General features: G+C 35.2%; 1 protein-coding gene across 2 annotated transcripts in view; it reads right to left on the reverse strand.

Annotated features, from left to right (window-relative positions):
* Window positions 1-7,390: 7,390 nt before the first annotated feature.
* TXNDC16 (thioredoxin domain containing 16) overlaps window positions 7,391-24,151 on the reverse strand; it is a 120,289-nt gene continuing 103,528 nt past the window's right edge. For both annotated transcript variants that reach the window (XM_032624689.1, XM_032624690.1), the window contains 5 exons: window positions 22,855-22,939; window positions 21,102-21,240; window positions 16,376-16,536; window positions 13,561-13,751; window positions 7,391-8,951 (listed from right to left, as the gene is read on the reverse strand). In XM_032624689.1, coding sequence (XP_032480580.1) covers window positions 8,683-8,951; window positions 13,561-13,751; window positions 16,376-16,536; window positions 21,102-21,240; window positions 22,855-22,939 — 845 coding nt within the window. In that variant the 3' untranslated portion in view covers window positions 7,391-8,682. The remainder of the gene's footprint in view (window positions 8,952-13,560; window positions 13,752-16,375; window positions 16,537-21,101; window positions 21,241-22,854; window positions 22,940-24,151) is intronic.

Raw genomic sequence — 24,151 nt, forward strand, 5'->3', positions numbered from 1 at the left:
TATTTCTAATCTCAATGCATTGTGGTCAGAAAAGATGCTTGATATGATTTCAATTTTCTTAAATTTACTGAGGCTTCATTTGTGACCCAAGATGTGATCTGTCCTGGAGAATGTTCCATGTGCACTTGAGAAGAAACTGTAATCTGCTGTTTTCAGTTGGGATGTCCTGTAAATATCAGTTAAATCTATCTGGTCTGTTGTGTCATTTAAAGCTTGTTTTTCCGTATTAATTTTCTGTCTGGATGCTCTGTCCATTGGTGTATGTGAGGTGTTAATATCCCACACTATTATTGTGTTGCTGTCAACTTCCTTTTATAGCTGTTAGCATTTGCCTTATATATTGAGGTGCTCCTATGTTGGGTGCATATATAATTATAATTGTTGTATCTTCTTTTTGGATTGATCCCTTGATCATTATGTAGTGTCCTTCCTTGACTCTTGTAACATTCTTTTTTTTAACGTCTATTTTATCTGATATGAGTATTGCTACTCCAGCTTTCTTTTGATTTCCATTTGCATGGAGTGTAATTTTCCATCCCCTCACTTTCAGTCTGTATGTGTCCTTAGGTCTGAAGTGGGTCTCTTGTAGACAGCATATATATGGGTCTTGTTTTTGTATCCATTCAGGCAGTCTTTTGTTTGGAGCATTTAATCCATTCACATTTAAGGTAATAATCAATATGTATGTCCCTATGACCATTTCCTTAATTGTTTTGGGTTTGTTTTTGTAGGTCCTTTTCTTCTCTTGTGTTTCCCACTTAGAGAAGTTCCTTTAGCATTTGTCATAGAGCTGGTTTGGTGGTGCTGAATTCTCTTAGCTTTTGCTTGTCTGTAAAGGTTTTAGTTTCTCCATCAAATGTGAATGAGATCCTTGCTGGGTAGAGTATTCTTTGTTGTAGGTTCTTCCCTTTCATCACTTTAAATATACAGTGCCACTCCCTTCTGGCTTGCAGAGTTTCTGCTAATAAATCAGCTGTTAACCTTATGGGGATTCCCTTGTATGTTATTTTCCCCTTGTTGCTTTTAATAATTTTTGCCTTTAATTTTTGTCAGTTAGATTACTGTGTATCTCGTCATGTTCCTCCTTGGGTTTATCCTGCCTGGGACTCTCTGGACTTCCTGGATTGGGTGGCTATTTCCTTTCCCATGTTAGGGAAGTTTTCTACTATAATCTCTTCAAATATTTTCTCGGATCCTTTCTCTCTCTCTCTTCTCCTTCTGGATCCTCTATAATGTGAATGTTGATGTGTTTAATGTTGCCCCAGAGGTCTCTTAGGCTATCCAAATTCCTTTTCTTTCTGTTTTCTTTATTCTGTTCTGCAGCAGTGATTTCCACCATTCTGTCTTCCAGGTCATTTATCCGTTCTTCTGCCAGAGTTATTCTGCTATTGATTCCTTCTGGTGTATTTTTCATTTCAGTTATTGTATTGTTCATTTTTGTTTGTTTGTTCTTTAATTCTTCCAGGTCTTTGTAAAACATTTCTTGCATCTTCTTGATCCTTGCCTCCATTCTTTTTGTGAGGTCCTGGATCGTCTTCACTATCATTATTCTGAGTTCTTTTTCTGGAAGGTTGCCTAGCTCCACTTCACTTAGTTGTTTTTATGGGGTTTTATCTTGTTCCTTCATCTTGGACATAGTCCTCTGCCTTTTCATTTTGGCTGTCTTTCTGTGATTGTGGTTTTTGTTCTGCAAGCTGCAGATTGTAGCTCTTCTTGCTTCCACTGTCTGCCCTTTGGTGGATTGGGCCAAAGGTTTTTTGCATTTACCTCTCCCTCAGAGGCAGTGTATCTTTGCCTGGGATCTGAAGGCAGGAAGGTATGCTGTCTCTCCAGCAGTGGTTAATGTTTTTTTTACTCATACAAGAGAAAGGTCTGAGGAAGTAGGCAGTGTTTCATGTCTGTTACCCAAGATTATTAGATCAACCACTATCTGCATGCCTGTGTCACTGAGGGATGTCTTCTCACCAGGCTCCTGTCCCAGTCGTTCTCATTAGCATCCAGTGGAGGCTGGTGGAAAGGAGCTCCCAGGTGAATGTAAACTACTGTCATGTCAAGGCTCCTACTTCCTCTAAGCTAATACTTTAGTCCATACTTGGCCCTTAAAGAATTATTTAAAATTTTAGCTGATTTCTGTTGGGAGACACTTCTTCATGGGTATCTCATGTTTGTGCATGATCTGTGAAGAGGCACTGACTGCCTTTGTTCTGTCTGGACTACCTTCTCAGCCTGGGAAAACAGAGATAGCATTTCCCTCTGGAAGAGAGACACTTTTGATTACTGTCTACTATAATGAAGATGTCTCCCTCCAGAGACAAGGGGAGGCATGCTTAATACCCATTATAAAATATTTAGGTTCCTTGAGCTCAGGGTACCTTCCTGAAATGCAACCCACTGCATGTATAGGTATTACCTGGCCTCTACTCATTGCCCTATAGGATTGAGGATCAGGGAACCAGCACAGATACTGAAACTCAGATTGATACTGTTTGGGCAAGTAATAAAGTCCCTTGTCTCTGATATAAGAAACTGTGGCAAGCTAACTTATAACTTGCAGATTGAGTGAAATCTTAGAACTTTCCACATTTCTTCTTTACTGGCAGCCTCCTATTCTCTGCCAAAGGTGAAACAGTCCATGTATTCTGTCTCAGGGGCTTGTCACTCTGAAATTCAGTTCCTTTGGCTGCCTTCTCTTATGTGTAATAGAAAAGTTATGATTTTTTTTTTCTTCTTAGGATGGGAGGAACATTTTCTTGCAGCTTTCTATATCTTAAATGGAAGCACAACTCCCAAGGTATACCTATTTAATTACATTCTATTACCAAAGATAGATACTTATTGATCTTTGAATTTAATGTTCTGCTTATACATGCTTAGTTTTTAAAAGAAGCATAAGCTTGGGTAATGAACTCTAGGAATTCTGAAAAATGGCTCATGGAATATTTCATCACAAGGGCTGGAAACAATGGACCAAGGATGTTTACGTTCCAGCATAGGTGAGTCAGAAGGGGGTAAAAGAATCTGACTCATGATGAATGAGATGTTATACAGAATGTACATATGCACAGGCCACCAACTCTTATAGAGAATCAGGGAGATATATAGGAAAATTACAACCACTTAGGGGTAGAGAGAGGGCTTTTGAAGGTCTTAAAAATGGACAGGAGGATGTGGTAGAAACACCTGAAAAGGAAACAAAGGCTAGGTAGAAGAACAGAAAGTGGAGTCTTGAGGATTCATAGATTTTCTATTTCTTTGTTGTTTTTTTCCCTCTCTACATTCACTCTCCCTTTTCCTAATAAACAGCATCTAGATTTCTCTTGTGAGGTTCACCTCTTCTGTATTGTGAAAGTCTGGTTAGGGCTGACATTTAAAGTGCCTAGTGTTCACCTAGCCAACATTCCCAGGACTCCCTGAGTCATGAAAGACAGAAAAACAGCTGGAACTGATCCATTACTGAACTGTTAGTTCCTGCTACATAGATCCCAAAACAGCTTTGGTTCCTAGCTTTTCAAAGCATAGCTTCACTCTGTGAATTACCCAATATTCTCATTTTGCTTAAGTTAACCAAAGTTGAATTTCTGTTGCTTGCAACCAAAGAACTTCAACTGATACAGGGAAAGTGGTCCAATAGAGGGCATGATAGAGGCCAAAAGAAGCTTTTAAAGGTAGCCTGAAATCCAGATACTTTATTTAAAGTTATTAAAAGAACACATATTAATAACTGTCAAAATTAATGGCTATGGTACGATGACTAATTGATTTCATGTTTTTTTTTTTTTTTTTTTTTTTTTTTTTTTTTTTTTTTTTTATGCGTTACGCGGGCCTCTCACTGTTGTGGCCTCTCCCGTTGCGGAGGACAGGCTCCGGACGCGCAGGCTCAGCGGCCATGGCTCACGGGCCCAGCCGCTCCGCGGCATGTGGGATCCTCCCAGACCGGGGCACAAACCCGTGTCCCCTGCATCGGCAGGCGGACTCTCAACCACTGCGCCACCAGGGAAGCCCTGATTTCATGTTTTTACATGCTTGTAGTTAATGGTTAGGCTGATGATGTTTTATTACTAAGAACTATCACTCTCATATCTCCCAAGTAAGAAATAAAAACAAATGAGAACTGAAATAATACACATTACATGTTCTAAGAAAAACATCTAGGAAGGGGTGCTGGGAGGTGCAATAATCTATGTTACAATGAAATATACAGTCAACCCTTGAACAATGCGGGGTTTAGGGGAACCAACCCCTGAACAGTCAAACAACTTTACAATTAGCCCTCCATAACCACAGTTCCACATCTAGATTCAACCAACCACAGATCCTGCAGTACTATAGAACATAGTGAAAGAAATCTACATATAAGTAGAACCACACAGTTCAAACCTATTTTCAAGGGGCAACTATATATATATATATATAAGAATTATATTATTATATATAAGGGAATCATTATATAACATATAACAGTATATATTATATATATATATCTTACTCTGCATCCTTTTTAGGGTTATTTCATTACTTTTTAAAAATATTATAAAAGTAAATTTACCATTTTGCCATGGACTAGTTTAACACAGGGTTATTCAACCTTGGCACTATTGATATTTGCACAGGATAATTCTTTGTTGGGGGGGCAGGGGAACTGCATTGTAGGGTGCTTACTAGCATCTCTGGCCTCTAATAACCCCATTATATGCCAGTAACACCCCTATAATGCCAATCAAAAATGTCTCTTGAGAATGGACTTGAGGACCTGGGGAGGGGGAAGGGTAAGCTGGGACGAAGTGAGAGAGTGGCATGGACATATACACACTACCAAATGGAAAATAGATAGCTAGTGGGAAGCAGCCGCATAGCACAGGGAGATCAGCTTAGTGCTTTGTGTCACCTAGAGGGGTGGGATAAGGAGGGTGGGAGAGAGATGCGAGAGGGAGGAGATATGGGATATATGTATATGTATAGCTGATTCACTTTGTTATACAGCAGAAATGAACATACCATTGTACAGCAGTTATACTCCAATAAAGATGTTAAAATAAATTTTAAAATGTCTCTTGACATTGCCAAATGTCCTCTGGGGGGGAGGGAAGGGGGCAAAATTTTTCCCTGATTAAGAAACACTGGTTTTTAACATCATGACTACAATAAGACAAATACAATTGCCAGCTCTATGATTCCATTGTGGAATCAATTGTGATTAAACTAGAGTTACATTCATCTTTTAGTTTAAAATGTATTGTGGCTAGAACTAAGTAAATTATGCCAGTTATTGTTTAGAGCTGAGCTAATACCATAGTCACCAGCCACATGTGGCTAAAAAGCTCTTGAAATGTAGCTACCCTGAAGTGAGATGTGTAGTAATTGTAAAATATGCACTGGATTTTGAAGACTTGATATGAAAAAAAGAATGTAAAATAATTATCATTTTTATGTTAACTGAACAATTTTGGATATACTTACTGGGTGAAATATATTAAAATTAATTTCACCTGCTCAGTTCTACTTTTTTAATGGGGCTACAGAAAATTCTAAATTACATGAAATGGTGCATTATATTTCTATTGGACCTCACTGGTCTAGAAACTTGAAATGATTTAGTATTACTTGTTTTTTAAAAATTATTTAATTATTAACAAACTTTATTTTTTAGAGCAAGTTTAGATTTAAGCAAAACTGAGCAGAAAGTACAGAGAGTTCCCATATAATCCTTGCCTTCCACATGTCCAGTCTCTGACACTGAGTTTTTAATCATGAATTGGTGCTGAATTTTGTGAAATATTTTTCCTGCATCTATTCACATGTTCATGATTTTTCTCTTTTAGACGGTTGATGTGATGTGTTACATTAATTGATTTTCAAATGTTGATGCATCCTTGCCTACAAAGGATAAATCCCACTTGGTCATGGTACATAATTTTTTTTGTATATTGTTGGATTCAATTTGTTGACTATTTTTGCATCTATGTTCATGGCCCATTGTTGATCTACAGTTTTCTTGTACTTTGGTTTTGATATTAGAGTAATGCTGGCCTCATAGAATGAGTTTAGAAGTATTTTATTGGCTTCTATCTTTTGGAATAAATTGCAAAGAATTGGTATAATTTGTTCTTTAAATGTTGGATAAAATTCCCCAGTGAACACATTTGGGCATGGTGCTTTCTGTTTTAAAAGGTTATTAATGATTGATTCAACTTCTTTAATAGCTGTAGGCCTATTCAGATGGTCTACTTCTTCTTGTGTGAGTTTTGGCAGACTGTCTTTAAAGGAATTGGTCCATTTCATCTAGGTAATCAAATTTGCAGACACAGAGCTGTTCATAGTGTTCCTTTAATATACTATTATAATCCATAGGATCTGTAGTGATGTTTCCTCTTTCATTTTTGATATTAGTAATTTGTATCTTTTTTTTAACTTTATTGGAGTATAATTGCTTTACAATGGTGTTAGTTTCTGCTTAATAACAAAGTGAATCAGTTATACAAATGCATATGTTCCCATATCTCTTCCCTCTTGCATCTCCCTCCCTCCCACCCTCTCTATCCCACCCCTCTAGGTGGTCACAAACCACCGAGCTGATTTCCCTGTGCTATGCAGCTGCTTCCCACTAGCTATCTATTTTACGTTTGGTAGTGTATATATGTCCATGCCCCTCACTCACTTTGTCCCAGCTTACCCTTCCCTCTCCCCGTATCCTCAAGTCCATTCTCTAGTAGGTCTGTGTCTTTATTCCCATCTTCCCCTAGGTTCTTCATGACCTTTTTTTTAAATTTTAGATTCCATATATATGTGTTAGCATACGATATTTGTTTTTCTCTTTCTGACTTACTTCACTCTGTATAACAGACTCTAGGTCCATCCACCTCACTACAAATAACAATTTCGTTTCTTTTTATGGCTGGGTAATATTCCATTGTATATGTGTCACATCTTCTTTATCCATTCAACTGTCGATGGACACTTAGGTTGCTTCCGCGTCCTGACTATTGTAAATAGAGCTGCAATGAACATTTTGGTACATGACTCTGTTTGAATCATGGTTTTCTCAGGGTATATGCCCAGTAGTGGGATTCCTGGGTTGTATGGTAGTTCTATTTTTAGTTTTTTAAGGAACCTTCATACTGTTCTCCATAGTGGCTGCATCAATTTACATTCCCACCAACAGTGCAAGAGTGTTCCCTTTTCTCCACATCCTCTCCAGCATTTACTGTTTCTAGATTTTTTGATGAGGGCCATTCTGACCGGTGTGAGATGATATCTCATTGTAGTTTTGATTTGCATTTCTCTAATGATTAATGATGTTGAGCATTCTTTCATGTGTTTCTTGGCAATCTGTATACCTTCTTTGGAGAAATGTCTATTTAGGTCTTATGCCCATTTTTGGATTGGGTCGTTTTTTTGATATTGAGCTGCTTGTAAATTTTGGAGATCAATCCTTTGTCAGTTGCTTCATTTGCAACTATTTTCTCCCGTTCTGAGGGTTGTCTTTTCATCTTGTTTATGGTTTCCTTTGCTGTGCAAAAGCTTTGAAGTTTCATTAGGTCCCATTTATTTTTGTTTTTATTTCCATTTCTCTAGGAGGTGGGTCAAAAGGGATCGTGCTGTGATTTATGTCATAGAGTGTTCTGCCTATGTTTTCCTCTAAGAGTTTTATAGTGTCTGGCCTTACATTTAGGTCTTTAATCTACTTTGAGTTTATTTTTTGTGTATGGTGTTAGGGAGTGTTCTAATTTCATTCTTTTACATGTAGCTGTCCAGTTTTCCCAGCACCACTTATCGAAGAGGCTGTCTTTTCTCCATTGTATATTCTTGCCTTCTTTATCAGAAATAAGGTAACCATACGTGTGTGGGTTTATCTCTGGGCTTTCTATCAGTTCCATTAGTCTACATTTCTGTTTTTGTGCCAGTACCATACTGTCTTGATTACTGTAGCTTTGTAGAATAGTCTGCAGTCAGGGAACCTGATTCCTCCAGCTCCATTTTTCTTTTTAAGATTGCTTCGCTTATTCAGGGTCTTTTGTGTTTCCATACAAATTGTGAAATTTCTTTTTCTAGTCCTGTGAAAAATGCCAGTGGTAGTTTGATAGGGATTGCATTGAATCTGTAGATTGCTTTGGGTAGTAGAGTCATTTTCACAATGTTGATTCTTCCAATCCAAGAACATGGTATATCTCTCCATCTATTTGTATCATCTTTAATTTCTTTCATCAGTGTCTTATAATTTTCTGCATACAGGTCTTTTGTCTCCGTAGATAGGTTTATTTCTAGATATTTTATTCTTTTTGTTGCAGTAGTAAATGGGAGTGTTTTCTTAATTTCACTTTCAGATCTTTCATCATTAGTGTATAGGAATGCAAGAGATTTCTGTGCATTAATTTTGTATCCTGCTACTTTACCAAATTTGTTGATTAGCTCTAGTAGTTTTCTGGTAGCATCTTTAGGATTCTCTATGTACAGTATCATGTCATCTGCAAACAGTGACAGCTTTACTTCTTCTTTTCTGATTTGGATTCCTTTTATTTCTTTTTCTTCTCTGATTGCTGTGGCTAAAAGTTCCAAAACTATGTTGAATAATAGTGGTGAGATAGTATTACTTTTTAATGAAATAAATTCTTAAGTCTATCAAATAAGCCAAAAAGACTTCAGAAAGCTTTCCACAGCCCTATGAAATTAGCTGACTTTTGAGCATCATAATTCTTTATTATCATGCCTGAATTGTTTTTTGGCTTCTTCAAACCAATTACTTCTATTCCAATGCTTTGTTCTCAGTGTTCCAGTAGGTTCATTTCTGATTGCTGATTTATCTTCAGGCTGTTCTTTATCATTTTCCTGCACATCAGTTTCTTTTATACACTCAGGAACTTTCCTAGTAGGATGCTGTGATGTTGTAGCATCCATCATACTTAGAAAATCATAAGCAGGCAGAGGAGGTTTCCATTTCTGAGCAGGTAAAATTTCTGGAAGAAAGATAGAATCAAGGATTAAAGATGAACATATAAAATCTCATCACATGAATATACTAGAAAATGTTTTATTTTGCAAAATATATTTGTAGGAGTAAAGGTCTTATCAGTTTTCCTTATCTGAGCAAAGCTATATTTTATTATCATCATCTAAGAAGCTTGATACATTTGTCACTATTAGACATTTTCCATATATTACATTTACAAGCCATTCTATTTTAAATAAAGATAAGTATTAATAGGAAAAACACAAAAGGCCCATAATCTCACTGCCTGTTAATCCTTGTTGAGGTTTTAAAAAATAGCAATATGTGTAATGAGATTACACACAGCCAGGGACAAGTTAAAATGAAGAAGTCTCTTGCTTCCCTCCCTATCCCTGTCTTTATCCCAAAGAACTATAACTATGAAACATTTCAGAAAAAAAATTTGGAACATACATAGAGATTTATTATTTAGACAAGTATCTCCTTACATTTTAAAGCATTTTCTGTTTTGGAAGATTTGATTAACATCCTTTGCACATACTTGATGAAAAAAAAAGTACATTTTATAAAAATAATTATAGGCAAGAAATCATTTAAAATTGCTATGGAATCAACTGTACTATTAACAGACAGTGATTGGAATCATGGCAGTGAATCTTAACATTATTTTAAAACATTGGTCATTAAAAAAAGAAAATGAATTTACGCTGACAACATATACATGAGATAAACTAGCTTTTCTCCATTTAGAAAACAGATTTCACACAATTTCAGAGTTTAGTTGCCTATTTGAAATACTATTTGAGAAATAAACTATATATAAGGAAATGTGCAAAGTAAACAGTTAAAAAATAAATTCCAGTGAAAGAATCTATGCATTGGTACATGAAAAGAAAGTAATGCTCAAAAATAAAAACTTTAGCATCTCTCATAAATCAAATAAAAGCTTAGGACATTTTAAGAAACTTTAATTTCCTAGAGTAGATTAAAGCACAAACGAAAATCTGCATCAATATATATGTATATCTATACTCTACTTATTGATATATGATTTCTTCACTCAGACTCAATTATATGAAATCCATGGTACATCAGCAGGGTATTAACTTTAGGCTACCCTTGTAATTGATGTTTCAAATTACAGTGTTGCCAGGTTAGCAGACTCAAAAGTGACAAACAGATAAAATAGTTTCTTGAATATAATGACTAGGTAAGAAGTAAGAATAACTATACTTTGCAACATGCAGATAAAGCATCTTTAAGTCCAATTTAAAGCACAGCAAAGATTTAGCAGTATTTATTTATTTATTTATTTTTTTTTTTTTTTTGCGGTACGCGGGCCTCTCACTGTTGTGGCCTCTCCCGCCGTGGAGCACAGGCTCCGGACACGCAGGCCCAGCGGCCATGGCTCACGGGCCCAGCCGCTCCGCGGCATGTGGGATCCTCCCAGACCGGGGCACGAACCCGTGTCCCCTGCATCAGCAGGCGGACTCCCAACCACTGCGCCACCAGGGAAGCCCCTGCAGTATTTATTTTTTAAGGTAAACACTGCAGCCTAGTGGTCTGAGATGATGACAATATGCCTGAAACTGGACATCCTAATTCTGCTAATTATTTCCTGAAGGAGCTCTATAAAGATCTTAATGTTTTCAGTTACAAATAAAACTGTACTCTCATCACATATGGGCAATAAAGACATTATTATCAAATTAGTAATGATAATAATAATAATCGCCAACATTGATTGAGGCTTTACTATATATCAGGCATTATGTATTTAATCCTTACAACCCTACGAGGAAAGTACAATTATTATCCCAATTTTATAGGTGAGAAAACCAAGGCCTAGAAAGGTCAGAGAACTTGAACAAAATGAAGTGTAAGTCTCAAGTAAGAATAGCCAGTGGTGACAGTTTCACAGAAATTAAGATGTGCAGCAAGCAAGGTGAGGCAGGGACTGGTGGCACCATGTTACAGATTCAGGCTATTCTAAGAGTGGCTGCAACATCCCTGTCTCAGATCTGTCTCCCAAGGTGTGGTGAGAGCAGGTCCTGGCAGCACAGAAGACAAGCCCCAATACAGAAAAGTCCTGCTTGGACTTTTGCTTCTTCCCTATTCCCAGAGGCTGCAGGAATAAATTAAGATCAGGAGCAGTGATAAAAAGAAGTAATGGAAACCAGAGGTATTAACATAATTGCAATGGAAGAAATACCAGTCTCTCAGGAAACTCAGAAGAATTCTAGTAATGGTTTGAGTTGAGGAATCAAAGCCCCCAAGGATGTTGCTTGTAGGAAAGGATCTTTACATGAAGAATAATAACACTTTAGGTTTTACATTTTTAAATGTATGCCTTTGCATACTTAATTTTGATTTTTAAAATAACTGTGATGTAGTCAGAGTAGGAACTATTAATCTCCTTTTATAGTTGTAAAGGAAGGAACAAAGAAAAAACTTGCCTAAAACCACAGTTAGTAATCAAGGAGGCTGGGTCAGAAGCTCAGGTTTCTGTGTCTTTGAACATCACACGACCTTTTTTAAAGCAATTCAGTTGGAGAGGTATTCTGGCCTGACTTACATATAATCCTATCTGACTTAGAGTCCCCGAGGCCTCTGTGTCACAGCAACTGCAAAATGACAACACTCAACTGCTTCTATAAAATAGCAATGCAGATAGAGAAGAGAACGTAGACTATCTGAAGAGCTCAAGAGCTACAACCGAAAGGACCCCTATGTTGTGTGGCTAGAATGAAGAAGCCAACATTGAGTGATAACAACCATAGAAAGGCTTCTTTCAGATTATGGAAGACAAAATAGTCAATTTAATTACTTTTTTACATATCCTAGGAAAATGTTAAAACTAATAAATTATCTCAGAAAATTAAGACTTAAAAATATATACATCTAAAAGGACCCAGAAAAGCCAAAATAATCCTGCACATGAAGAACAGAGTTGGAGGATGTAAATTTCCTAATTTAAAACCTGTTACAAAGATGCTGTATTCAAGAGAGTGGGGCAACTGCCATATGCTATCTGTGTACGTGATAGAAAAACATGTACGTGAATGTTCATAGCAGCACTATTCATAATAGCAAAAAGTGGAGACAATGTACATGTCCATCAACTGCTGAATGGAGAAACAAAATGGGGTATATCCATCCAATAGAATATTATTCATCCATAGAAAGGAATGAACTACTGATTCATGCTATAACATGGATGGTCCTTGAAAGCCTATGCTAAGGGAAAGAAGCCAGACCCAAAAGGCCTCATGTTGTATGATTCCATTTATACGAAATGTCCAGATTAGGCAAATCCATAAAGACGGAAGGTACATGAGTGGTTGTCAGGGAATGAAGGGAGGGGAGAATGGGGAGTGAGTGCTAATAGGTATAGGGTTTCTTTTTGCAGTGATGAAAATGTTTTAAAATTCAGTAGTGGTAATGGTTGCACAGCCTCGTGAATATACAAAAAAACCATCAAACTGTATCCTTTAAAAGCGTGCATTTTACGGTATGTGAATTACATTTCAATATACAAATACCTTTTATAGACTATTTAAACACAGTAATTTAGTTAAAACTGCCTAACTTAACAGAAATGAAGTAGATAGACCTCCTGGGAAGAACAGGTGTGCTGCAATGATTGGCACTTAAAACAAATAAATTCAAGAATCTGATTAAATATAAATATACATAATGACAGACTCACACAATGCATGCTGGCTGAGAGACAGTGTAACACTGAATTGGAGTTTATATACCAGAACTGTGTGTATATAAATATATAAAACTGTGTGTATATAAATATATATATATATATATATATTCACAGTGTGTATACATATATATTCACACACACACCCTTATTCCAGAACTCGGTCATGAACAGTGTCAAAATGTTATTATAATATAGTTCATTTGGTTTCCAATAACAAAATCCTCAGAAGTACCTTAGGAAACTTTTCATTACATCAAATTTCACACTATTTCCTCAACAGACTAATGATCTAGATGATTACATGTTAACTAATTTAAATTATATCAACAGGCCTGTTGTCACAATTGTATATAAACTAACATACTCATCTATACCACAGGTATAAATCCACATAGGTTTTAGAAAAATAGGGAGTATGGCATGTCATAAGCCAGCATTATAAATTCTGGGTCAAGATCTATTTTCTTGTGGTTCAAAATTCTGGCTCTGGAGTACAATAGAGCCATGTTGAAATCCAAGCTTCCTCATTTACTGGTTAATTATATGACTTTGAACTAGTTACTTAACTCTTCTACAGGTAATGATAGTTCCCATGACTCTTGTGAGAATAAATGAGATAATGCATGTGAATCACGTAGCTTTGAGCCAGACACCTACTGAGCATTCAATAAATGTTAGCTATTATTATTAAATTTCATATGACTCTTATTTTCTGTGGGTAATAATACCTACCATATAGGAGACTGTCCCATGGACAATGCTATCAGCATATTAATATTTAGAAAACTTACAAACATTACAATTCAACTCATTCTAGCATCCATGAACGATAATTCAAGTTTAAAAAAAATCCATGAAACAAAATATAAAATTGTGCACATTAAAACAGGAAACTTACTGATATGACTTTCTAGTCCTGCTTCTAATTTTTTCAGCCACAATAAAAGGTTCCTTTCAGTGATAGCCTGGTCTGAAGGAAATGCAAATACTTGGCCGCCTGAATGCAGATTTACCACAGCAAGAAGAGGAAGGGGAGGTAGGGTATCAAAATACGCCTGCAAGATTCCTCTCCCCACGGGAGTATTCTTCCTATAAAAGGGAGCAACTGAACACGTTAATTAATATTTCTTTCTATAACAAAATAACAACAGTTTGTAAAACATATTAACCTTTAAACATAGTATCATGCCAGGAAGTTTATTTTATGAAAATATGTCCTAAAAATCAAGAGGTCTGTAACTATGTTAATAGTAACCAGAGTCATAAAAAGTTTAACATAGGGTACTTACTGTATTTCTCTTAGGAGAAAAAAGGCAACCAATGAGTTTCAATGAAAAATGTAGTCCAAAGGCTTGTCAATTTTGTCTCAATACAATCAATACATTCCTTCCAAAGTTTAGTCAAGTATCTGATCACGTCAGCTCAAAAATTAAATGGCTACAAAACTATAAAATAACAAGATACTCATAATAAATACCCCTTTTCCAAATAAAATTGTCTCTTTCCTCAGGATTAATTTCAAATTAAAAAGATTTTTTAAAGTATTCATACAAGGAAACCACAAGTTTAAGACACCTATTTTTCCTAATACATACAGCACATTCCACATTATGGAAAGAACTATTTCACTCTGAGATAGCTACAAGGATAATTACCTGGGAAAACTGTGTTTCAAGTAATAGGCTGTACTGTTAGTAAAGTACAGTACAGTACTTTCACAACAAAAGTGTACACTGCCCCATTTTTTCCAATGAGTTAAAAATGAAATGTCTTTCATCTGATGACTTTGAACAATGGATAGTGTATCTAAATATGTGAACTGTGTTCAGAGACATTAAATGTAATAACACAAGCCACACATCTAGAAAATATACCAGGAAATATTGTTGGTAAATGCACTGATAATTTTCTGTAAAGTTTTAGGCTGCATTTTTAAAATACAGAAATACAGAAAAAGGAATTAAAGAAAAATGCCAAAATAACACAATGTTTATTTTTCTGTATTTGCCTAATTTCCCTCAATGAACATCCATTACTTTTAAAATCAGAAAAATTATCTTTAAAAATTTATTGTATGACACCAAAAACAAAGGCAACAAAAGCAAAAATAAACAAGTGGGACTACATCAAACTAAAAAACTTCTGCACAGCAAAGGAAACCAACAAAATGAAAAGGCAACATTCAGAAGGGGAGAAAATATTTGCAAATCATATATCTGATAGGGGATTAATATCCAAAATAACTAAAGAACTCACACAACTCAATCACAAAACAACAATTCAATTAAATAATGGACATAACTGAATAAACATTTTTGCAAAGAAAACATACAAATGACCAAAAGGTACATAAAAAGATGCTTAACATCACTAATCATCAGGGAAATGCAAATAAAAACCACAATGAGATATCACCTTACACCTGTCAGAATGGCTACCAACAAAAGACCACAAATAACAAGCACTAGGGAGGATGTGGAAAAACTGGAACCCTTGTGCACTGTTGGTGGGAATGTAAATTGGTACAGCCAGTATGGAGAAGAGTATGGAGGTTCCTTAAAAAACTAAAAATAAAGCTACTATATGATCCAGCAATCCCACTCCTGGGCATATTATATCTGGAGAAAAACATGGTTCAAAAAGATACATGCACTCCCAATGTTCACTGCAGCACAGTTTACAATAGCCAAGACATTGAAGCAACCTAAATGTCCGTCAACAGAGGAGTGGATAAAGAAGATGAGGCACATATATACAATGGAATATTACTCAGCCATTAAAAAAATGAAATAATGCCATTTGCAGCAACTTGTATGGACCTGGAGATTATCAAAGTAAGGGAAGAAGTCAGAGAAAGACAAATATCATATCATATGATATCACTTATATGCAGAATCTAAAAAAAATGATACAAATGAACTTATTTATAAAACAGAAACAGACTTAGAGAATGGAATATTATTCAGCCATGAGAAAGAATGAAATCCTGCTATTTGCTACAACATGGATGGAATTTGAGGGCATTATACTAAGTGAAATAAGCCAGAAAGAGAAAGACAAATACTACATAGTAGTATCACTTATATGTGGAATCTTAAAAAAAAGTCAAATTCATAAAAACAGAGTAGACAAGTTGTCAGGGACTACAGGGTGGGGGAAATATGGAGAGATTGGTAAAAGAATACAGACCTTTCAGTTGCAAGATGAATAAGGTCTGAGGATTTAATGTATAACATGATGACTATAGTTGATAATACTGTACTGTATCATTGAAATTTGCTAAGAGAGTAGAACTTAAATGTTCTCACCACCCCCCAAAAGTTTATATATATAAAATAAATATGTGAGGTGATGGATGTGTTAAATAATTAGATGGAAGAATCTTTTCACAATGTATACATATATCAAATTATCACAATGTATATTTTAAATATCTTACAATTTTATTTGTCATTTATACCTCAATAAAGCTGGAAAAAAAAATCACACAGCAAAAAAAAAAAAGAATTTACTGTAAAACAGAATTCAGTCTAAAACAATGTCATCTTAGACAATCTGAGGGAGTTTAGTTACTAAAATATCATGATAACATACACATTGGTCCCATAATATATAACTCCACAAGTAGAGTTTCATTCCCTAATGAAAATTTAATAATAATTATACTTTCTTTACCTTTTACGTATTAAAAAATAAAAAAAATATATACTTACAGATTTAACCAGCAAGGGGTAAGTGAATCCAAGTGTTTCTCTTTTAGCAGCATCAATATTGCTTTTTTATGCTGAGGATTTATGCTGCCATCACTGAATAAAATGAGTAATGGTTTCTGAAGTCTTAAATAAGTGGGAAGATTTTCCACAGTGATTTCTGGCTGTTTAAAACAAAAAACAAACCAAGAAAAACGGAGAATTATAGCGTATAAAGTAGAAAATAATGTTCAAATCACTCTTGCAATTTTAGTTTGTAAAATGTATTTCAAACATTTTCATTTAAGTGGAGATTTTGCTATACTGATGAATAACTATGAATCTCAAGAGTTTTTTTAATTTAAACCCATTTTGCCTTAAGAATGAGTTATTTTCAAAATAAAACTACTAATAGAATTTGAAAACAAATTAAAGGAGCTCCCTGTTTTACAAGGATGTAGCACTTCTAATAATTTCTTATGCTAAAATCTGGATCAGACTAGCCAACGTACACATGACAAATAAAATTCTTGTTATATCTTTATAAAATTTTTGAAAAAAAACATAAGCTGAGCGTTAAAGATATAATCTTTTAACATCTATGATTACTTAAAAATTAATAAAATCTTACTTTGTTTCAAAATTATGAGTTTTTAGCATAATTAAAGTAATTCAATAATATGCTAAAACAAATTTTAAAAGTCTCTTATTTCTTTGGGGTTTAAAATAACAATGAAAAAATTTAGTAAGAAATAAGAAATCTTACCCTTTTATTCTTTTTATTAGTTAAAAGAGAACAACGTTTTTATATATTTGTAGAAGACAACTTGTCTAGGCTGTTATTAATAAGAATTGAAAGAGTAACAAACAAAGTTAACATATTCAGGATTAAAAATAGCAGTGACACTATATATAAAATAGATAACTAATAAGGACCTACTGTATAGCACAGGGAACTCTACTCAATACTCTGTAATGGCCTATATGGGAAAAGAATCTAAAAAGTGGATATATGTATAACTGATTCACTTTGCTGTATACCTGAAACTAACACAACATTGTAAATTAACTATACTCCAATAAAAATTTAAAAAAGAAAATAGCAGTGACTTAGAATATTAAAGGCTTCTACCATTTTCCATTTTTAGTACCACATCTATTAATTCATCTTCTGGATGTACTTATGAGCTGGATTAAATCTTCCTATATCATAAAACTAATCCCCTGCTGACAGATAAGGAAACCAAAGATGAGAAGCTGACTTGCTGAAGTCACACAGCTAAGTAGGAGGAAGAGTTGAATGAAACTAGCGCTCAGGCATCCTGTTCACCAGCTTGCCATTTCATTGGGTCACACTAGAAATCCAAATGAACAATTTTTTTCACGGTGCCAACCACCTCCGATTCATCCCCAAACACCAAACTCTGGCACATACTTTTCCGTACTTATTTCTCAAAACCATTTTCCTCTGCCAATTCTCATTTTTCTTCTTTCTCTTTCACACTAAAAATCCTCTTTTCACACCTTCCTCTTTCATGATTTAAATCTTAGATCCCTTCTTCTCCAAACTCCCCTGTGTTGTATTCTTGTATTAACTATCATCTTCTCTCTTCTACATGAGTTACGTCCCCTTCCTAACATTGACAGATCTCATCAAGCCAGCAGAATGGATCTGACGAATCTGGTGCAATGGAGCCATCACTGCTCAATTCAAAAATTTATTGAGAACTTCAAGATCTTATGCTGGGTACTGAATCAAAAAGAAGTAAGATGCTAAGCCTGCCCTCAAAGAGTTCATAGTTTAGAGAAGGAAAGAAGTATACAAATTGCTGTGATCCAAGAAAAAAATTAATGTGTGACACTAAGGAAACCTATTGGTTCTAAATTAAAACTAAAAAACAAGTTAGGGGAGCTCATGGGTGATTTTAGGAAGTTGTATTTGATCTGGGCCTTGCATAAGGAATAAGACCTTGCTAGATAGAGGTGTGTGCTTAGAGCAGGGATTCCAGATACAGGGAGCATCATGAGGGTGCAGACAGGTGTTAAGGCATGCAGAGTATCTGGGGAACAGTGAGAGTGGAGCATACCAGACTTAGGCAGGCAAGAGGCAAATGTGGCTGTCAAACCAGATGGGAAAATGACTCCACAGGCTTTCTAGCTCTCAGGAATACTGAGATTTTGTATCAAATGAGTGACATGGTTAGGCCTGTTTCAGATGACTAACTGGAATATGAATTTGTGGAAAGACAAGCTAGTGACAGGCACTGCTCTTTCCTATGTCAGGAAAGAAAGACTAAGAGTTGTGTGAGTTTAGAGGTTATGATTAGAAACAGAGTTAGGAATCATCAGCTGGTATGACAGTAGAAGTTATGGGTATAGATAAAGTCTCCCAAAGAAAAACATAGCAAAAAAAGAAAAAAGCGTTGAAGATGTAATTCTAGAGTGGCCAGAGGGTTGAAAGTGTACCTAGAGAGGATTGAATTGCAAAAGCCAAAGGAAGAGAGAATTTTAAGAAGGAAAAGCACAATCAAGAGTTTTGATTGCTATTCAGAGGTTAAGAAGAAACAGAAAAGGTCATCAAATGTGGTCCCTGGAAGGTGACCTTTGGCTATTTGAGTATGTAAGAGACTATAATTGTGTGGGTTCTGATATTCTTAACTTATTCATAATAAGAACATAAAAAGGAACTCCATGTATCTGAGAAAAGTGCTAAACATATTACCTAACAAATAGTTCTAAGTGTGACAGCCTTGGATATATCATTGCTTACTTATGATATTTACATAGCAAATTATCATGTATTTCAGATTTGGGCACTATTTACCTGGACTAATTTGTCATCAGGTTCATTAAAATAAAAGTTCGATGTTATGTAAAAAATGTTAGCCATCCGGCCATCCACTCCTCTTTCCTATCCAGAGGAAGGATCCAAAGTCCTTCTGGTAACTAGGTGTAGGCCAGGAGACAGATTACTGCTAGCTGGCTACTGTACACAGTCACTGATGCTCTAGACTTAAAGCTCCAACACAAAGCAGCACTGAGAAATTTAATAACCACTTGAAGGTTTTAGAATTTATGAAAAGATCGTAACTAAAAGCAAAATAAATATTATTACAGCTGTTCATTATTTAGTTGAACACTGCAAACAAAAATGTTGTAAATTTGCCTTAACTATAAACATTGATAATTGTTAAGCTTGCCCACAGTTTCTCAGCCTTAAAGAATATAATCTTAAAGAAAACAATTAGATACCTATTTTTATCTAGCAGTTAGGCAAAGATTAAAGAGTAAAATGATACAAATCTTCCGTTGGGCGAGACAGGAATAAATGTCAGAAGCCTTCAAAATGTGCCTATCCTTTGGACTAGCAATTCAAATTCTATGAACTTACCATAAGTATATAGTCATAGCAACACCCAAAGATTATCTACAAGGATGGTCCCAGAATAAAACAAAACAAAACAAAGACATCTTAAATATTAACCAACAGGAAATTAGATAAATTGTGGTTTATTAGTACAAAAGAATATTATGCCAATATTTAAAAACTAATATGCAAATATTTATTTCTTGGCGGAAATATCCCTTAATATAAAAAGATAAACACATATATACACATGGAATTTTTTTTTAAGTTCGGGAAAATATATCCCCAAATTTAAACTTGGTGAAAGAAGTTATGGTTTATTCTGATTTTCTTCTTTATAGTTTCCTGTATTATCTCGGAAAAAAAAGCTGAAGTCTTATAATAATTCCAAAAATATTACACTATGTATATGCTAAAGAAAGTCATTTAATAATGTCATTAAAGACAAAAGTGTTACTTTATAAATAATTTAGAAAACCACATCCTGAAAATATTGATTTGATTGATTATAAACTGTAACTTTAATTGGGGGAGGGGAGGCAACAGAACTGAGGTCACAAAAAACTTAAAGAATACATTCATTTCTTTGAGCCTAAAATGTAGTATCATTTAGGTCAGCATGACAAAAAACAGTAACAGGAGGATATTCGTTCAGTATTTACAGTTGATAATAGTGCCCCTATGGCACTTTAGAAAGGTAGAAAAGCATAAATTTATAATATTCTAGCTACAGTTAATATTAATGCAAAACAACCAAAATCAAGAAATGCAGGTTACATCTGCTGGGCCCCTGAATCCATTATTACACAAAGTAAGCATCGGAAAAGGACTTTCGTAAGACAGTATTTTGCTCTAAAATGGTATAAGTAATAATACCAGCTAACATTTGTTGAGTGTTTACCAGGGGCCAAACACTGTACACAGAGCACTGAACACCCATCTCGTTTAGTCCTTACAATAACGCTCTGCAGCAGGGGCTACTATCACCTACATTTTACACATGTGGAAACTGAGGCACAGAGATGCTTACATACAGCCAGTAGGGAGACAAGCAAGGACCTGAAGCCCAGAAGTCTGCTCTCTGGAATCTAGGTGCTTTATGCCAAGTTTCAGCCTAGATTGAGTACTTCACCTGGCCATCAGCCACAAGCATCTCAGCAATAAAAATAATCCAAGGACAGGAAAACTTTTGGCAGTGGACTAAAGAAGCTGTATGCATAACAGGTGAATAATAAAACAGAGTAACTCAATGAATCTTGACATCACAACACATCATGCCCTGTGCCAACAAAAGCTGGAAAATCACGTATTAAAAACACACTGTCTTTAACTGGTCTAGATTTTCTTATTTCAAATAACATCCTTATTATAAAATATACTCACAAATACTTCCAATGATGCATTTGTTATTATTTGAACTATTTCTTGAGCATGGACATTAGCTAATGAAATGCTCTCGATTTTGCCTTCTTTGTGTCTGGCAAGCAGCAGGGCTGGAAGAGTTACAGCATATTTATTTGACCTATGGAGAAATGTAGTATTAAAATTTCCAGCCCAAATATAGCAAATCATCAAAAATATGAACAGTTAGGCCAAGAAGTCACAATGGAGGCAGCAAATGGGAAGTCATACTAAGGGAAAAAGAACTCGATTTCCAGACAAACTTATCTTCTATGTGAGGCTATCTGAGCAAGTTCAAGAACCTTGATAATCTAGATTAGAAGAAAGCAACAGATAGTAATCTAGCCAGATTTGTATTTCTAGACAACTTATCCATCAAGAAAATGTCCAAATAGGATTCGGAACACACTGAATGGTTCTCCACTTTTTGGGCTGCTCACCAAACTGCTGAGCCAAGGAGACAGGCATTTATGAGAATGGGCCTGTTATTGGCCAGGCACTATACCAGGTGCTTCTAGTTAAGTCTTTAACCGTCAGAACATCCCTATAACCCTCTGTTTACTGATGATGAAAGAGCAGTAAACAGCAGAGACAGAATTCACACTGAGCTATTCCAGATACAGTCTGTGCTCTCTCCACTGAAACAGAGCCCAAATCTGCTCCCTCCTATCACTACTTTTGCTAACTAAACTTAAAAGAAAATCACTAAATAGCAAAAAAATGTCTTGTGTGAAATTACCAGTGATGTAGTCACATTTATATCACGTAAAAGCTTAATTCATGCTAAAACAAAATTATAGACATTATAATATTATAAACATTAGTAGAAAGCCCAGTTTTCAGATTACCTGTTGGTAATATAACCAGTTGGTTATAAACGAAACATACTCTGAAAACTACTGGTCTAGAAGAGAGTGGGTGACTGTCCATGTGTCAGGTGAACGGGTCTCATATTCCCTAAAGATCTGGAGTTCTGTATTCACTTTTAAAAAATCACTGATTTCATGGAGCTCGATCATCAAAAGCATGTGTCACCAGTATTCAGGATGAAAGATTTAAGCTCAGAAATGACAATGAGGAATAATATAGTCAGAGGATAATAAACACAAACTGGGGCTTATTAACTCCACGTGCATCTGAAGATGAGTCATAAGTGTAGAACATGCTATGTATTCATAATTTCCAAATTTTCAGTTCAGTCCTTCATTCCGCAGCAACTGAAATATTTGATAGTTCACAGGAGCCCCGAATTCTACAAATAAAGCAACTTAAGTGGCTAAAAAAAGCACTGCTTAAGTGTATGTCTGCAATAACAAAATTAAGTAGAAGTATCCGTTCGTCACCTAAAACTCTGCGAGAAATATAGAAAAACTGATTTTATGTAGACCTTGGTGGCAAATCAAAACCCAGACACTCAAGAAATAAAATTCCTCATAAAACTATGATAACTGAAAAGAATTTACCACAGGTAATAGAATCCAAAGAGGAAAACTTTTATAGGAAGATGAAGTAGTATGAATCCCATGTTGCCCCATGAGGGCATCTAGCCTAAAGAAGAATTTTGAATATCTAAAAATTCTGAATAGCCAGGTAGTACTTCCCAGATCTTCCCAGAAGGAAATTAAAAATTTAGTTATGTTGCTGCCCTATTTTCCTTCATCAACTGTGTAAAGACAAACAATAAATTATTTTGCAAACTTCCTCCTCCCTAAAATTAGAAGACCAACAGACTTACAGTGTCAAAACATCTTCTTCAGAATAAATTCCTGTGATAACACATCCTTTTAGGTAGTTTCCTGCTTCAGTGAACTCTTCTTTTGCTATAGATACACAAACAAGTTAAAAATCTGAAACCTTTCAAGTTATGTATGCTATTCAACTGACGAACATGTTTACAGGTGATAGTGCTTAATTATTAATTAATTATAAAGATGTTTAAGTGCAGACCTTATATACCTTATTGGTTCTAAAATATATCTGTGTTCTTTTTATAACATTTGATAACTACAGAAATGTACATTGATGTAATACAACTATGGTTCTGTAAATAAATGTACTCCAAATGTACAGATGACCCTTGAACAACACGAGTTTGACCTGCATGGGTCCACTTTATACATGAATTTTTTCAATAAATATAGTACTTGTATTTTCATTTAACAGACCTTTAAACTAACTAAGTGTGGGGAAAAGTATGTGTTCAACTGTGTTCAAGAGATCACAATACGTGGAATCAAAAGAAGTAGAGTTTGAGTCCTAATTCTATCCAAACTGAGCTTCCTGCCCTTGGGTGGGTCATTTATCAATTCCTTTATTTTTGAGGCAGAGACAGCAGACTGGGGATTTTCAACTGTGCAGGGGGTCAGCACCCCTAACCCCCTCGTTTTCAAGGGTCAACTGTAATTTATAAGATTTACAGGATTCTAATCATACAGATTAAGTAAATAAATATTGGTTGCTTTTTAATCTACTCCTAAGGCAAGGTAAATGGAGACAGCTGTCCTATATGTAGCCTGGAAAGAAAAGCAGGTATGTGAAATGATACACACATTATAACCAGAAAATCTAAAAGTGCTCATATGCATAGAAAAAATAGAAGACTGGAAATTCTAGTCCTCTAACAGTGTCTCTGTTAGGGTTCTATAATTATGAGGGATTTGTATCTTCTTCTCTTATTTCCTGTATTTTCTGTAATGTGTTTTTGTTACTTTTAAACTTTGATTAATTTGTGTATCAGTCTTTTCCCATTTGTTATGATATACATATTCAAAATAAGAACTATTATCTCTGTAGGTTTCTGAATACATTTTTATAAATAATAGCATATTCTGGACCTTATAACCAAGAAGCAAGTCTGAATTAAACAGTTGTAGACTAATGAGAAAAGAGCAAAGGTAGACTGATATAAATGATGTATTCCTGACAATTGAAGGCCAGATGATAGCTCGGCTCGCTGCACAAAAGGTTCATAGCAGTTGAAATAGAAAAACTATGATGGAAGAATTGAATCATAAAGCACCTAGAGGTCTGGG

Source organism: Phocoena sinus, chromosome 2 (assembly GCF_008692025.1).
Source record: "Phocoena sinus isolate mPhoSin1 chromosome 2, mPhoSin1.pri, whole genome shotgun sequence".
In the NCBI taxonomy this organism is placed as follows: Eukaryota; Metazoa; Chordata; class Mammalia; order Artiodactyla; family Phocoenidae; genus Phocoena; species Phocoena sinus.